This window comes from Mobula hypostoma, chromosome 1 (assembly GCF_963921235.1).
Source record: "Mobula hypostoma chromosome 1, sMobHyp1.1, whole genome shotgun sequence".
In the NCBI taxonomy this organism is placed as follows: Eukaryota; Metazoa; Chordata; class Chondrichthyes; order Myliobatiformes; family Myliobatidae; genus Mobula; species Mobula hypostoma.
The window spans coordinates 231,447,167-231,461,274 of NC_086097.1; the positions used below are offsets into that span (position 1 = coordinate 231,447,167).

The window sequence follows — 14,108 nt, forward strand, 5'->3', positions numbered from 1 at the left end:
ACATTTATGAGAGTTCTTTGAAGATATAATAAACAGGTCGATGAAGAGGAACCACCCTTGAGTATCCATATGGCATTTGATAAGATGCCACATAAAAGATTATCACTCAGGATAAGGGTCATGGGCTGGTAGTAATAAACAAGCGCAGATTGAGTTTCAGCTCACGAACAGAAAAAGTCAGGATTGGGAAAAAAACGTAGTTCAGAGCAGGTGGAGGCCATCTGGCCTTTTGAACTGCTGTCTTTGAGATCATAGCTGATCAGTATTTTAATGTTATTTTTCTACATTGTCCTCAAAACCTTTGATTTGCTTGATAAGGAGAACTCTATTGAGCTGAGTTCTGGGTGAGCACATATAAGTTAGACAGAAAGATATGGGCTCCAATTAATAATGGATGCATATCCACAAACAATATAAAGTTGTTAATATAATTGAATGAATACAGCACAAATGAGCAACATTGGTGAGAGGAAAGAAAGTGTTAGTGCTTGGAGCTGAAGCCCTGCATCAGGACTGACTTCCTCCAGCAGATGGCCGTGTTGCTCCAGATTCTAACAACTACAGTATCTGAATGGGTATATAGTTGAATTTCAATATTTTTGACCTTGGCATTGTATAACAATTAACTTGATACAGCAGTGGAGGGAATTTCAGGCTTTTTTGAGATGTACAGTAAATTGCAGAGGGTTGAATAGATATCCGTACTTAAATAATCATGAACTGAACTTCATTGTTCCTTTATACATAACTGATCAGGTATTTTAATTGTGTGGTAAGGTATGATTTCTAATGCTAATATTTCTAACCAAAAAATAGTTAGTGGAATATCTTTTTTCAATTGTCTGCACTGTTGAAATTTAAATGCTGCTTGTTCTTTAAAATTGGAAGTCTGGTAAAGCTGATAGATATACTGAAAATTACTTAACTATCTGCTGGAATGTTTCTTGCGTTTTCCCTTCGCATGAAGGATTTTACTGTACCTCAAGCACAACAGAAAGAAATAAAAGAAATATATAATTTATTTTTTAAAAAGGATAAATAAAATGTAATATCATATAAAAATAATTCTCAAAAAGTCAGGATGCCTTTTTTGTTGCTCCTATATTTCTTACTGGTCTCTGCATTTACAGTCTTGGTGCTGTTTCATGACACTCAACCAAAAATACAAGATTGAGGGGAGAATTTTTCATTCAATGGCTACATTACATTTTGTGTAGTTGTAGACTTCCTTGTTAATGTACATACATTGGAGAGGACAAACAATACTAAACATTATTATATCAGACAAACTTATTTTGAGAAACAATGCGGTTTCTTCAGTCATTGGATTGTAGTGTATTATGGTAGAGAAATGCAAAGCAAACTGGTGAAGACATTTAAATTATAGATTTTTTTAAACAAATAGTAAGGCTTTTGAACTGTATTACATATTATATGAAGAATAAACAAATTGGAAATATTTTGAATTCTTGCAGAGGATACTGTTACAAAAAACTATAATTTATCTAAGATGTAAGCAGGCATCTTCAATATTTTTGACTTCCATTTTCAATTTGATATGTTAATGCAATGGACTGCTATGAAAGGAGCAACATTTCTGATAAATGGAAAGTGAGATGATATTTATTGAGTCATGGGAACATGAAATTACATGGGAACATGATATTAAATGATGTCATCAATTGAGGGGAAAAGCTGCTGGACAAAGCATTGGTTTAAAACTGAAGGATGCATGCTTGGTGAAAATAAGTACTAAATTTGGACATTTTCCTCGGATTAGAATTCATCAATGCCATGCTATTGAAATTTAGTGTTCTTGATAAAGAAAATGCTCAGTGTATAATAAGTGATGGCTGTGATAAACTACTTAAATTATTTAGTAACCTGTAAAGGTAGCAAAAGAGGTATTTGTGTCATGGATACATGGCCTCCATCGTGTATGAATGGCTAAATTAAAATCATAGTGGAAAGGGAATTCAAGTAAATTATAAGGAGATTGAAAAAAATCATCTAGTACAGAGCCTCTAGGATATTGCCTTGTATTTGCAGGTTTTTTATTTTATAAATAAAGGTAGTATAGTAGACTGATTCATTGAGATAATTATTGCTCTTAGTTTTGACATTTTTATGTATGTGTTTTATTGCATACTTTGCTAGGCTGGAGTTGATAGCTGTTTCCTCCTCGATCAATCTCTAAACAGTTTCTTCTGGAAGAGGGTTTGTGAGTATTTGTGAGTATCATGGAAGGTGTTGGCTAAGGTGTAGTTAAATTGTTTAATTTCTATCTTGGCTCACCTTTCATTTGAGGGAATCTAGGAGGGAGGAGTTTTAAGACACAATTTTTAGGGAAAATTAAAATTTCAAGCAGATTCCAATAAATTTGGAGACAATTTTGTCCCCAGTTCTTTATTGTGTTGTTAAACTGTGCCATGGAATATTGCTGAGGACACTATTTCTAATTATTAGTATATAGATTATGAACACGAGGAAATCTGCAGATGCTGGAATTTCAAGCAACACACATTAAAAAATGCTGGTGAACGCAGCGGGCCAGGCAGCATCTATAGGAAGAGGTACAGTCGACGTTTCGGGCCAAGACCCTTCGTCAGGACTACCTGAAAGAAGAGATAGTAAGAGATTTGAGAGGGGGCGGGGGATCCAAAATGATAGGAGAAGACAGGAGGGGGAGGGATGGAGCTAAGAGCTGGAGAGTTGATTGGCAAAAGGGATATGAGAGTATCATGGGACAGGAGACCTAGGGAGAAAGAAAGGGGGAGGGGGGAAGCCCAGAGGATGGGCAAGGAGTATAGTGAGAGGGACAGAAGGAGAAAAGCGAGAGAGAAAAAAAAATTAATAATAAATAAATATGGGATGGGGTATGAAGGGGAGGTGGGGCATGAACGGAAGTTGGAGAAGTCAGTGTTCATGCCATCAGGTTGGAGGCTACCCAGACGGAATATAAGGTGTTGTTCCTCCAATCTGAGTATGGCTTCATCTTGGCAGTAGAGGAGGCCGTGGATAGCCATATCAGAACGGGAATGGGACGTGGAATTAAAATGTGTGGTCACTGGGAGATCCCACTTTCAAATCTCTTACTATCTCTTCTTTCAGTGAGTCCTGGCGAAGGGTCTCGCCCCGAAACGTCAACTGTACCTCTTCCTATAGATGCTGCCTGGCCTGCTGTGTTCACCAGCATTTTTTATGTGTGTTGCTATATAGAATGTGAGTTTAGATTAAAAGAAAAAGTATATTCAGAAAATTAGGCCGCTGTTTGTTAAACCTGTTTATAGTTTTATTAGAATATGGAGAAAAGTAACGTGAATAGATAGAGAAGGAAGTGGGATAGTCAATACTTGTGGGCATTGGAAGATAAGATGGATTGAGTAGTACTTGCGCTGTAAAATGTTTGTTTATTGGTGGGAGCAGAATGCACTCTGTTACTCTTGCTGTCTTGAATCATCATCACTGAAACAGATTATCTTGTCACCATCATATTATGTTCGTGGTTCCTTGTTTTGTTGAGATAAGCCCCAAGTATTTCCGACGCTATTGCAATAAATACTCTCAATAATCTGCATGTCCTGAAAGGGATGTGAAAGTTGTTGTATAAATGCAGACCTTTGTTTTTTTTTTCCCCACAATGATTAGAATTTTGTAATTTGAGATGCTATTCATACTTGTCGAATATGTAAATCTAATCATTGGAACCAAGGTTTTTGTTACAATTTTGATTATAGGTTATTGAATAAAGCTACTGTAGTTTCTTAGTCTGATGTTACTAGGGGAAGATGGTTTCTCAGTCTGTTCCGGTGGAATTCCAAAAGATGGAGCATTTTAGGCAAATGTAGGGTAAGTCAGCCTGAGGATCAGATGGGATTAGATGGGATTTTGTTAGCTCTGAAATATTTTCTTCAATCCCTTTACAAATCTGCCTCGTGAGAAACTTAAGGAATTGGTGGACAACTTTGCTAATGAGGTCCTCCATCCAACTGCTTTAGTTGTCACTCGACAACTTGCTTTAGTTTTTGTCTCATCTCTACTCATCATTTCATTTTGTTGGGGATTATTGATCTCCCTATTTCGTCTTGGCTATTGACCACCTAGCTTTCAGCTTTTTACCTTCATGTTTGCTGACGTTATAAATTCAGAAACAGTTAATACTCTCCAAATGTCAACAAAATACCAATCTTTGGAGAATGCGGAAGCTTTCTGCAATGTCCTTTAACTTCTGAAAGGTGTTGTCATTTATTTCAAAGAGCTCTATGTGTGACACTCTCCAATATGGTTCATTTATAATAGTGCAGAAATGGTTATGCTCTGTTTCTGTTTTGATGGTAGTCTATACCTTTTGTTTTACTGCAGAATTTCTCATCTCAACTGAAATATCTGCTGTTGTTCATTTGAGTGATCTATCTTCATTTTTTTTTTCTTGCCAAATCCAATGTGACCTATGAATTTTATCAAAGAGCTTCTAATCCCGTTGATGTGTAGTAGCTTTTTGAGTCTCCCACAATACTTTTCAATATAAAGTTCTACAAGAAGTCAGTGCTACAAAGAGTCAGGACCCCACATCTAAATGTTGACCATCCCTTTGCTTCCACATTGCATAAGTCACTGAGTTCTCCAGCAGATAATTCTTGAGTCCATATTTAAATCTCCTAGATTGCTACTAATTTTAAATTGTAACCCCCATTGCTCTGCTTTACGCTCATTTCTTTTTGTTTTAAAATAGTTTCTCATTATTGTTGTTGGTTCCTATCAGCCATCGTTCCTCCAAGAGGAGATTAAAACCAAAACTTATGAAATATTATCTGTGCAAACAAGATCAATCCTTCCACTGTCAAGGAAGTGAGGAATTGTTTGCTGCACACAGAATGTTGAAGCGTATCCTACTGAAATTGCTTTATCTTCTGCGGCCTCTGCTGACGTATGTTATCACACCTGCCAGGTTTTGATGCTTTGCCATTCTTATTCACTGCTGTTCTTTTGGTGCTTTCCATAGACCTTATAGTGGTTTTCCTTTCTTTTACAACTATTTACTACCTCCAACTTGTACCTAGATTTTCGGACATTGCTATAATGATTTGAATGTCTTTTTTCTAGGTGACTGAAATTCAAGATTGGAGTGCTTCTAGTCCTCACAGTGCAGCATATGTTTTGTGGGACAATGGAGCCAAGAATTTGTACAGAGTGGGGTTTGAAGGCATGGTAAGTGATGTAATGTTTTACTTTCAAGGTAAAGAGATTAGGTATTGTAAATCGAGCTTATAATTTTTTGGTGGCAATATGATGTGTGCAGTATTTATGCTGTACATGAATAATAAGTTTATAGATGGGAAAAGGTTATGTGTGTACACCAAGGCAAAGATTGTTCTTCATGAAGATCACTGAAGTATAACTTGCATTATATTCTATGCAAATAAAATTTGGATCACCAGTTCTCATACTTTGTTTATGTTTTAAAGTTACTTTGCAAACCAAGCAAACAGGTCTTTTGACCTTGACTTTGAAATTGTTTGTTTCTCGCACCTTTGAGTGACCAGAATTTCTGATTCCCATTGATTTCAGCTTGAAATTCCAGTCTGGCACACCGCTATTATATCCTTAAAGTAGTTCTTTTATGTCATAATTGGATAATTAAACGCAGAAATAACACAGGCTGACTCGTATCTTCTAGTCAATAGCAAAAGATCTTCCGTGTTACTGTAATCCAGCATCTTTTCCAGTGCAGTGCTCTCAAAAGAGGTCTAAGATGAAATTGAAACTTATAGCTGAAAAATAGAAAATATAAATTAGAAAAAATACTTCAGATTAAAACCATATATGGAAAACACAATATTGGCAAAAAACATTGGATTAAGGGAGAATCCTACCTCCTTTGTCTGTGCCAATGGTGTAGTGGTATCCACACTCGGACTTCAGAACAAGAGGTCCAGGGTTTGGATCCGGCTGGCTCCTTGCAGACTTTTGATCATTCTGGGTTGAGGGTCGAGCTAGCAACTTATAATTACAAATATAAAACACAAAATAATTGATTGCATAAGTATTCACCCCCTTTAATATAACACACCAAATCATCACTGATGCAGCCAATTGATTAGATTAGATTAGATTCAACTTTATTGTCATTTTGCCGAGTACAGATACAAAGCCAATGAAATGCAGTTAGCATCTAACCAGAAATGCAAAGAATAGTGTTATTTACAAAATAACTGCGAATAAAAAGTGCTGCAGCACACAAATATAAAAGTACTGAGACAGTACAATATGGGTGCAATACTGCTTAGCGCTCTGATGTGAGGTTCAGCAGGGTCACAGCCTCAGGGAAGAAGCTTTTCCTGTGCCTGCCGGTGCGGGAGCAGAGGCTCCTGTAGCGCCTACCAGATGGGAGGAGAGTAAAAAAAAGCCCATGGTTAGGGTGAGATGCATCCTTGATAATGTTTTTCGCCCTGCCCAGGCAGCGTTTATGGTAGATGTTCTCAATGGTGGGCAATTGGGTGCCGATAATCCGCTGGGCAGTTTTCACCACATGCTGGAGTGCTTTGCGGTCCAATACGAGACAATTGCCGTACCACACTGAGATGCCGTTGGTGAGTATGCTCTCAATGGCACAGTGGTAAAAGTCTGTCAGTATCCTGGGACAGAGGTGAGTTTTCTTGATGCTCTGCAGGAAATAAAGGCGCTCTTGTGCCTTTTTGATCAGGATGGAGGATTTCAGGGACCAGGTGAGATCCTCGGAAATGTAGACACAAAGGAATTTGAAACTTGATACACGCCCCACTACAGTTCCTTGAATGTAGATGGGGACGTGAGTGTGGCTCCTAGCATGCCTGAAGTCCACAATGATCTCCTTGGTCTTCTGGGTGTTAAGGGCCAGGTTGTTGTCGGCACACCACGTGGCCAGGTGCTGGACTTCGTCCCTGTAGGCCGTCTCGTCATCCCCTCTGCTCAGGCCAACCACCGTGGTGTCATCTGCGAACTTGATTATAGAGTTAGAACCATGTACAGGAATGTGGTCATAGGTGAAAAGGGAGTACAGAAGAGGGCTCAGCACACAGCCTTGAGGCACGCTGGTGTTCAGGGTGAGAGTGGAGGAGGAGAGGTTGTCTAACTTAACAAATTGGTTGTAGATGTTACATAATTATTTAAATGGAGGTCACTGTGTGCGGTCAAGATGTTTCAATTGATTATAGTAAAAATACATCTGCATCTGGAAGGTCCAACTGCTGGTGACATGGCAAAAACTACACTCTGAAGACAAAAGAACACTCCTTGCAACTACGCAAAAAGGTGAAAAGCACAAGTCAGGAGATGGATACAAGAAAATTTCCAAGACACTAGATATCCCTTGGAGTACAGTCAATTCAGTTATTAAGAAATAGAAAGAATATGGCACAGCTGTAAATCTGCCTAGAGCAGGCCTTCCTCAAAAACTGAGTGACCTTGCAAGAAGGGGACTAGTGAGGGAGACCACCAAGAGACCTGTGACAACTCTGGAGGAGTACAACAACTGTTGCCTGGGTGCTTCACAAGTTGCAGCTTTATGGGAGAATGGCAAAGAAAAAGCTACTGTTTTTTAAAAAAACACATAAAATCTCGACCAGAGCTTGCCAGAAGGATGTGGGAGGCTCTGAAGTCAGCTGGAAGAAAGTTCTATTGTCTGATGAAGCCAAAATTGAGCTTTTTGGCCTTCAGACTAAACGCTATGTTTGGTATAAGCCAAACATTCCACATCATCAAAAACACACCATCCCTACCATGAAGCATGGTGGTGGCTGCATCATACTGTGGGTTGTTTACTGTAGTAGGCCCTGGATGGGCTTGTGAAGGTAGAGGGTAAAATGTTTGCAAAATACAGGGAAATCCTGGAGGAAAACCTGATGCAGTCTGCAAGAGAATTGTGATTTGGGAGATGATTTGTTTTCCAGCAAGAGTCTGCCAACTGGAAAGCTTCTATTCAAATAATGCAATCCAAAGAGAAGCTTCCAACGCTATCCAAAATTATTCAAATGTAACCACCAGGGGACACACTGAACAATTGAATATGCATCCTGTGGCCACCTGGAAGCACATTAAGCAGCAAGTAGTTATATGAAATACAAGCAATTAATTGTTAAACTGCAAAGAAAATAACAACAGAACAGTCAGATCCAATCTATAATCTGTTTTGATTAATTCTATAGAAACAAAAGTCGTGGAACCATTTGTAAAGTTATAATTTATTTTTTGGTTTACTTGGTACTTGAGTGAAATTATATTAAGTGAATAGTTTGTTCCTTGTGCTTTTTTTTTAACAAAAGTATGTTGTGTAACAGCAGTAATATTCTTTCTTTTTCCCTATTTTTTTTAACCAGTCTGACCTGAAATGTGTGCAAGATGCAAAAGGCGGTTCCTTTTACAGAGATCATTGTCCTGTTCTTGGTATGTAACTGCAGCCGTTTTTTATGAAGGCCCACAGAAGCTAACTGACTAGATGGATGAAAATAGGGATTTTAGCATGTAATGTATTCAAGATTCTGGGTTTATTTCTGTCATTGTTTTCTATCAATAATCATCTGAGCTTAAAAGGCTGCTGCATTTTGATCATAATAGCATGATGATGACTTTGCAAATCTTTTTCTTTTGCCCTTTTGTTGAACTTGTATTGCAGCTGTATCATAGTTTGTGATCAATCCAAGGATTAATCCATTGCCTTTTGATAATGGTTCGTCAAGGGATGCACTGCCCTCTTCCAGTCACACATTGGCATTTCCATATCACCTTGGACTAGTTAATGACAAATATTAGGTGATAACTTCTCTGCCAAAAATCTTGGGGAAAAACCCTGAAGGCAGCTTTTGGTCGAATATGGTACCACAGAACTAATTCATCAACATTGATTGCAAAGAAAATTCCTCAAATAATTATTCAATTATTATGTAGTTGTTGGAGGCCAGTTATTTCTTTCCAGGATTAAGCAGCAGAATTTTACTGAGGCTTGATTACATTCAAATGCACATTCCTGTAGATGCTGGAAATAAGAAAGAAAAATTGAAAATGCTTAAACACCCAATAATTTTGGTGGTGTCTGTGGAGAGAGGAACGGGTAAAGTTTCAGGTTGATGATTTTTCATTAAAACTTAGAATACTTGAAAAGTTTTAGGATGTGGTTTGGATTGTATGGCTAAAGGTGTAGAGAACAAAAATAAATGTTTATGATTGGTGGAAAAGAAGAGAAATGAAAATAGAACTGATTATGTTGGTAATAGCCTTTGGAGAGTTGAAAATGCAGAACATTTATCTGAAAATACGAAAGGACTTGGGATGGTAAAAAGCTGGAATAAAAGTGGTTCAACAACTCTCTCTGAAATTGTCGTATCTGGAAAGCTGTATTTTCCCAAACAAGATGTTATTACACAAGCTCATTTTGTACATTATTGGATCTTAATGGAGGCAGAGGCGGAGAACCAGGAAAAATAGAGATTCAAGTGACTATCTCATGATTTGAGTGTTACAATTCAGCTGTGTCTAGTTGTATTATTGGCCGCCTTCCATGAAGGAAGCTTCACTGATGATTGAACTAAATTCAGGACTGGTGGTAAAGCAATACATGGCTATGTTCAGCAGGATTCAGGATGCTTGACCTGATGAGTGTTAACATGAAAGAGAGACAAGTTGGAAAGAGGCTAATCTCTGGCTGAATTGCTGTCTTTCCTTGAAATTACAAAATGGCCTGCAGTTCACTTTCTGACAACCAGAAGTTGAATTTAACTAGTCATGCAAGGGTTCATTATCAGTATGAATGAGAATTTCGTTATTCTTTGGCCATAGCTAGTTATTCTGCAATTTTCCTGAAGCAAGTAGCTTTTCTCTTAAGTGTAGGTTTTAGGATTTTGGCTTCGCTGGCAAGCCATTTATTGCACATCCCTAATTCTTCTGTGTGGCTTACAAGGCCATATAAGAGGGCATTGAAGAGGCAACTGTATGTAAACTCGTGTGGGTAAGGATGTCATTTGTAAAATAGAGTATTTTAATGACAATCCAGAGAATTTATAGTCAGGCCTGCTAGTTCTCTTTTTAATTTAAAATTGACAGAATTTATTTTTAGCTGCCTTGGTGGTGTTTGAACTCTGGATCACTGAATGGTGGTTACTGGGTCGTTAACCTAAGCTTCTGCTAATTGGTAACAACCATTGAGCCACATTGTCATTTGCACCTACAGTAAGAATGCATTGAAATATCCTCTTTTTCCTTAATAATTTTACTGCTATAGTCCCGCCTGTTGTGTACATACATCTACTGATGCCTCTGGACACATGTTCCTGGAATCATTGGGTGTTTTGGGTCTTTCAACATCATACACCCTCCTCCAGGTGACCCAGCTGGAGCTGATCAGACCCCAGCTTGTGTCCAGGTATCTAGCTACTTATAACTCCATGGCTCCCCTCTTTTGAGCCACAGCCATCTTGAGGCCCTCTCTGCCGCATCGGTGGTACTGCGGATGGCTTTCCTCTTCCTCTCTCCCTCGATGCCTAAATGTACAGAATATTGATAGCTATTAATTGCACAATAGTTTGTAAGTATTATAATTATTTGCTTTAGTTGTGGTAGAAGCTGCTTTGTTTAATCATTATTTACAGCTTACTGAGCTGCACTAAATACAAGGATAAATGTCATTGCACCTTGTTAAGGTTGGCTGAATGTAACAGTTGTTTTAATAACTTCAGCTTCCTTTTCCACTGCAGTTTGAAATGCAGATTTACTCTAAAGCATTTTTTCATATTTCTTACAAACTTTTGAATAATTTACAAATAGAAAAAACAAAACTTTGTAGTATATGTGATAATAGATGAGTAATGGAATGATAGTAATAAATTTTATTTATATTAGGGCCTAAGTGCATTCATATTGTTACTTTTCAGACAATTCAGTAAGCAGATTTTAATGAAAGGAGTGGAAGTATATAGAAAACTTATAAAATTGGGCAGAGAAATAAAGCATATTGCAAACATTCAGTTTATTAAGATGATAGAACCAAAACCACAGAACACTCATTTTTAAGGCACTTTATATACAGTTTTAAAAAACGCGAACAACAGGAATTCAACAGATGCTGGAAATTCAAGCAACACACATCAGTTGCTGGTGAACGCAGCAGGCCAGGCAGCATCTCTAGGAAGAGGTACAGTCGACGTTTCAGGCCGAGACCCTTCGTCAGGACTAACTGAAGGAAGTGTTAGTAAGAGATTTGAGAGTGGGAGGGGGAGGGGGAGATGCAAAATGATAGGAGAAGACAGGAGGGGGAGGGATGGAGCCAAGAGCTGGACAGGTGATTGGCAAAAGGGATATGAGAGGATCATGGGATAGGAGGTCTGGGGAGAAAGACAGGTGGGGGGGGGAACCCAGAGGATGGGCAAGGGGTATAGTCAGAGGGCCAGAGGGAGAAAGTGAGAGAAAGAATGTGTGTATAAAAATAAATAACGGGTGGGGCATTAGTGGAAGTTAAAGAAATCGATGTTCATGCATCAGTGTAAAGATTATCTAAGCCTTAGTGATGTGTTGGTGTTCAAGGGATATGGGAATTCTGTGTTGAAGATAGTTTGAGGTTGGTTAATAAACCAAATGACAATCTGCACTATAATTTGATGAGGTGGTTGTTTGGTTTGTTGGGTCGTGTTTGCCTTGTATTATGTTTCTGAAGGCTGCATTGGTACAACTGAAATATCACTTCCTAGTTGGAATTCCAATGCTTTTAGTGATGTGTTTATCTGATGTGTATGTGCTTGTCCTTTTCTCTTAACTCCTGTCACCCTTAACAGATATTTTAGTTTGCCTTTGTTAGGTTGAAAGTCGATGATCTAATATCTGCTCTGTCTTTGTCCTCTGCATGTTCCTGCTTTTATTCTCTTAATTTAAGATTCTTCCTAGCAATGTGATTTTAAAACTAAATGTACTTTGTTCCTTCGCAATAGTCTCTCATCATTAAATTTCTTCTGGAAATCTATATAGAAATTCTATATAGTCAAGATTCAAAGGTTTATCTGTTTTTAAATGCTGCGTGAGATAAGTTGTATTTGAAAGTTGGACAGTAATAGTGTTAAGTTGGTATATTCTAAGAAAAGAAGCGCAGATGGTGTGAATGGTTCATCATAGCACTGATTGTTGTTTCTGATAGATAGATATACTTTATTGATCCCGGGGGAAATTGGGTTTTGTTACAGTCGCACCAACCAAGAATAGAGCATAAATATAGCAATACAAAAACCACAAACAAACAAACAACAAAATGCAAGCTATGCCAGATGGAAAGTAAGTCCAGGACCAGCCTATTGGCTCAGGGTGTCTGACCCTCCACAGGAGGAGCTGCAAGTTCAATGGCCACAGGCAGGAACGACCTCCCGTGCTGCCCAGTGTTGTATCTCGGTGGAATATGGCTGAAGTCCAACAGCAAAAAGTTCAATATCTGGTCTACAAACATGTTCCTCGATCGTAATATGACCCGGATTGCACCATCTGTTATTAACCAGAACAGTAAGCCCCCAACTCCTTTACGCTTACTGCTCTCAGTGCACTTCCGGTCAGCCGGAACGGTTTGGAAGCCGTCCATGGAGAAGCTTTGATCGGGTATGTCCTCGTGCAGCCCTGTTCCAGTGAAACACATAACACTACACTCCCGAAATGTTCTCTGACGCCTGGCTAGCGCTATGAACTTGTCCATTTTATTACCCACCGAACTCCTCTTCTCCATAAGTCTCTGTTGTCTCGACCCGGTCCTCTTTCCTCAACTTTTTGATCCCCATCTGCATCCTCTGTGTGTTTTCCTCCAGATTTCAGCGGGGGGTGTCTGCCACTCTGCTCGCTAGACCAGCCGGCATAAGCTCAATCAGCTGGTCCCTGGAATACACAATGCTGCCATGCTTCTGTCCCGCTAATAAGACGTGTCTGAATGTAATTATTTCCAGTGCTAAAAACCCAAATAAAACTCCTCCTACCAGCATGTTAGTAAGGGTGTAGCTTCGACGTGTTACCATACAAAAAAAAATACAGAACATAACATAAGTTAAAAAGTAAGAATATGGTCTGGAACGGCTGTAACAGGCTGCATGCATGACCGGCGCATGCGCACTCATAGTTCACCATGAAGAGTGATTGAAGTGACTGGTGGGTTCATAATGACAAAATCAATGATGGTCAAAACCTGAATTTGCTAAAATAAGTGCATCTTCAAGAGTAGTTTACTCTGAAGTGTATTTTGTTGTCTATGCAAACTCATTAGATCTTTACCATATTAATCTTGACCTCATTAATGTGTAGCTAGAGGTAAATAAGGAAAGGTTTGGAGGGATATGGATAAGCACAGGCAAATGAAATTTTCTCAAGAGTCATTAAAAAGTACAGCATGGAAACAGGCTCCTTGGCTCAGCTAGTCCATGTCAAACTCTTTTAAGCTGCCTACTCCCATCCACCTGCACTGGGACCATAGCGCTCCATAACCCTAAAATCCATATACCTATCCAAACTTAGCTGAAATGTTGAAATCAAGCTCGCATGAACTACTCGTGATGGCAGCTCAGTCCTCACTCCCACGACTCGCTGAGTGAAGAAGTTTTCCTTTAAACTTTTCACCTTTCACCCTTAACCCATGACCTCTAGTTGTAGTCCCACCCAACTTCAGTGGAGAAAGCCTGCTTACATTTACCCTATCTATACTGCTCATAATTTTGAATACCTCTATCAAATCATCTCTCAATCTTCTACATTCCAAGGAATAAAATCCGAACCTTTGAATGTAGGTTCTCAGACCTGGTAACATCCTTGAAAATTTTCTCTATACTCTTTCAAACTTACTTACATCTTTCCTGTAAATAGGTGACCAAAACTGCACACAGTACTCCAAATTAGGCCTCACTAATGTCTTATACAACTTCAACATAACATCCCATCTCCTGTACTCAATGCATTGATGTATGAAGACCAATGTGACAACACTTTGAATTATGGACCTATATTCCCAAATTCTCAGCTCCCTACTGTTCACTGTCTAGCCTGGTTAGTCCTACTGAATCCACCTTGTACTTATTTGCATTATATTCTATCTGCCTTTTCTTAGCCTATTTTTCCAGCTGATC

General features: G+C 38.7%; 1 protein-coding gene across 2 annotated transcripts in view; it reads left to right on the top strand.

Moving 5' to 3' along the window:
- Nucleotides 1-14,108, top strand: part of mib1 (MIB E3 ubiquitin protein ligase 1) — a 169,733-nt gene that overhangs the window by 44,065 nt on the left and 111,560 nt on the right. For both annotated transcript variants that reach the window (XM_063065926.1, XM_063065933.1), the window contains exons 4-5: nt 5,104-5,208; nt 8,355-8,421. In XM_063065926.1, coding sequence (XP_062921996.1) covers nt 5,104-5,208; nt 8,355-8,421 — 172 coding nt within the window. The remainder of the gene's footprint in view (nt 1-5,103; nt 5,209-8,354; nt 8,422-14,108) is intronic.